At 36.4% G+C, this 2,507-nt stretch overlaps 1 protein-coding gene across 10 annotated transcripts in view; it reads left to right on the top strand.

The window, feature by feature from the left end:
* The window catches only part of NUBPL (nucleotide binding protein-like), a 399,736-nt gene that overhangs the window by 51,115 nt on the left and 346,114 nt on the right, over positions 1–2,507 (top strand). For all 10 annotated transcript variants that reach the window (XR_825857.1, XR_825856.1, XR_825858.1 and 7 more), the window contains exon 4: positions 1,503–1,593. Coding sequence is in view for 7 of the 10 variants with exons in the window: in XM_010846993.1 (XP_010845295.1) it covers positions 1,503–1,593 (91 nt within the window). In the remaining 3 variants the exon portion in view is untranslated. The remainder of the gene's footprint in view (positions 1–1,502; positions 1,594–2,507) is intronic.

Below are 2,507 nucleotides of genomic sequence, written 5' to 3'. Positions count from 1 at the left end.
GGAGGAGCCTGGTAGGCTGCAGTCCACGGGGTCGCTAAGAGTCAGACACGACTGAGCAACTTCACTTTCACTTTTCACTTTCCTGCATTGGAGAAGGAAATGGCAACCCACTCCAGTGTTCTTGCCTGGAGAATCCCAGGGACAGGGGAGCCTGGTGGGCTGCCATCTATGGGGTCGCACAGAGTCGGACACAACTGAAGTGACTTAGCAGCAGCAGCAGCAGCAAGGTGGTCTTATACCTACTTTTGATGAGAAAGCTAGAAACTAACATTCAAAATGATTTTTTAAGTATTAAACCCAGTTTTTATATATCACTATTCTATTAAAGGTAATGTATTCTTCCTCCTTTTTCATTTATTTTACGGCAAACTGAGAGATAGTAATCTCGAGTCCCTTAGCTTCTGTGAGTCACAGAGGGATATTAAATAATTTTCTTACAACTGCCATTTGAGTCAAAGTTAGGGGCATAAATTTGAGTGTACCTTATTTTGTCAATTTATGGGAACCAGACAGGTTTAAAAAGTAATTTTGTGTCTGGAAATAGGTAGATAACAGAAAATGAGAGATTGTTTAGTGTTAAAAAGTTTTGAGAGTTTAAGGAATTTTATCTTGCCAGCATACAGGGAGAGAACTGAGTGAGTTGTATGTCCTGGGGAAACAGAACTCAAAAGCACGTGTTAGTATTAGCATTCTATTTGCTTGTATATGAGAAAAACCAGTAACAAATTGATTTAATCTGTGAAAGGAGAAAGAGCAGGGAGGTGGTAGGGGGAGAAGAAAAAAAGACCTATTTAGAGATAGTGAATTTTGTTTGTCTTTCTTTGTTAATCTGCTGATTAACTGTCAGCTAGTGAAGAGACCAATTAGATATTCTGCTCTTGGGCAACTGCATAAATCATCAAAGAAAATGGTTTTGGTTGTTTATGAATTCTCTGGAAGACTTTGGGTGTTCTACTGTGACTTGCACATAAGAGGTTGCCTCTGTATTATGTCTGCCACTATCCTCATTAGCATTTCCATGCCAGATTTGCATCAGAATTCCTCACTTGCTTTAATTATGGTCTTGTTTCCATGATTTTCTCCCCTCATTTTGTATTCTTTGGTGTGTTAGATAGTCTTTCCAAAAGTTAATGCTCCATCTTCCTGGGGTTATGTTTGCTGTTGTAAACCATTATTTTAACATTGTGTGCATGTAATTTGTTAGTTCTCAGATCAAAAAATCTTAGTCTGTTTGTGACTGTATGGGAGATCTGAACCACAATGTTTAAAGTATGTGCAGTGGATTTCTTTGGTCAGTTATCTGAAAGAGATTAGTAAACCAACAAAAAATATTTACACTTAGGAGTTTATGTTCTTTTACCTTACTGTTGCTTTAAAAGTTTAGGTTGTGATTTTGAAATATTTTACAAATTAGCTTCTCTGTAGTTAGACTTACTGTTGCTGTGCACTTTCTCTTTGATGAAGAGTGGGGGAATCTTATGGTAAATTCTGTTTTCTTACAGTCAAAGGCTGTTGGTTTGTTAGATGTGGATGTGTATGGCCCTTCAATTCCAAAGATGATGAATCTGAAAGGCAATCCAGAATTATCACAGAGTAAGTAAAGAAGAGATAAAGAGTATGACAATATAGTTACACTTTTATTTAGTACCTGCGGGGTGTCAGGCATTGTGCCATATACCGTGTATACCTTACACGCACTGCAATATAAGGTATGGAGCCAGACTGTCTGGGTTTGAATTCTGGCTCTGTCACTGATTAACAGTGTAGCTTTGAATGACTTGTTCAACCTCTTTGTGCCTCAGTGCCCCCATGTCTAAAATAGGGTTAAACAATTGTACTTACCGGATAGAATTGCTATATTTAATTGCTTAACTACAAAATTGCTGTAAGTGTAGTGCATATGAAGCCCAGTGCTTGGCACACTGTACATGGTCAAATTTAGCTCATCATCGTCTTCGTATATAAAATGTGTGGATGTATGGGGGTGTTTGAATAGAAAGTATCTAATATATTTGTTAGAAGAGCTGAAAATTATTTTCTCTAATCAGATTTTTGTTATATTTATTTTAAATTGTTTTTGAAAAAACTAATTTCTCTCCCGAGCCTTCACTGCCATCAATAATAGGACAGAGTAATTTTTTGAATAAATCTTTAATATTTATAGCTGTTGTTATTATATTTTCTTACAAAACTATTAAATATAAAGCTTTAAGAACAAGGAAATTCTATGCTCAAAAAGAGAAAAATTGAAACAACTGGTAACTTTCCTTGAAAAATAGTTTTGCATGAAGACACTTTATTAAAATTTATTTGTAACTATATTCTGAAAGAGATGGGAATACCAGACCACCTTACCTGCCTCTTGAGAAATCTGTATGCAGGTCAGGAAGCAACAGGTAGAACTGGACATGGAACAACAGACTGGTTCCAAACAGGAAAAGGAGTATGTCAAGGCTGTATATTGTCACCCTGCTTATTTAACTTACATACAGAGTACATCATGAGAA

This window comes from Bison bison, unplaced genomic scaffold (genome assembly GCF_000754665.1).
Source record: "Bison bison bison isolate TAMUID 2011002044 unplaced genomic scaffold, Bison_UMD1.0 scf7180017864242, whole genome shotgun sequence".
Taxonomy (NCBI): Eukaryota; Metazoa; Chordata; class Mammalia; order Artiodactyla; family Bovidae; genus Bison; species Bison bison.
The sequence above is the reverse complement of the archived record's forward strand: the minus strand, read 5'-3'. Positions and strand labels throughout refer to the sequence as shown.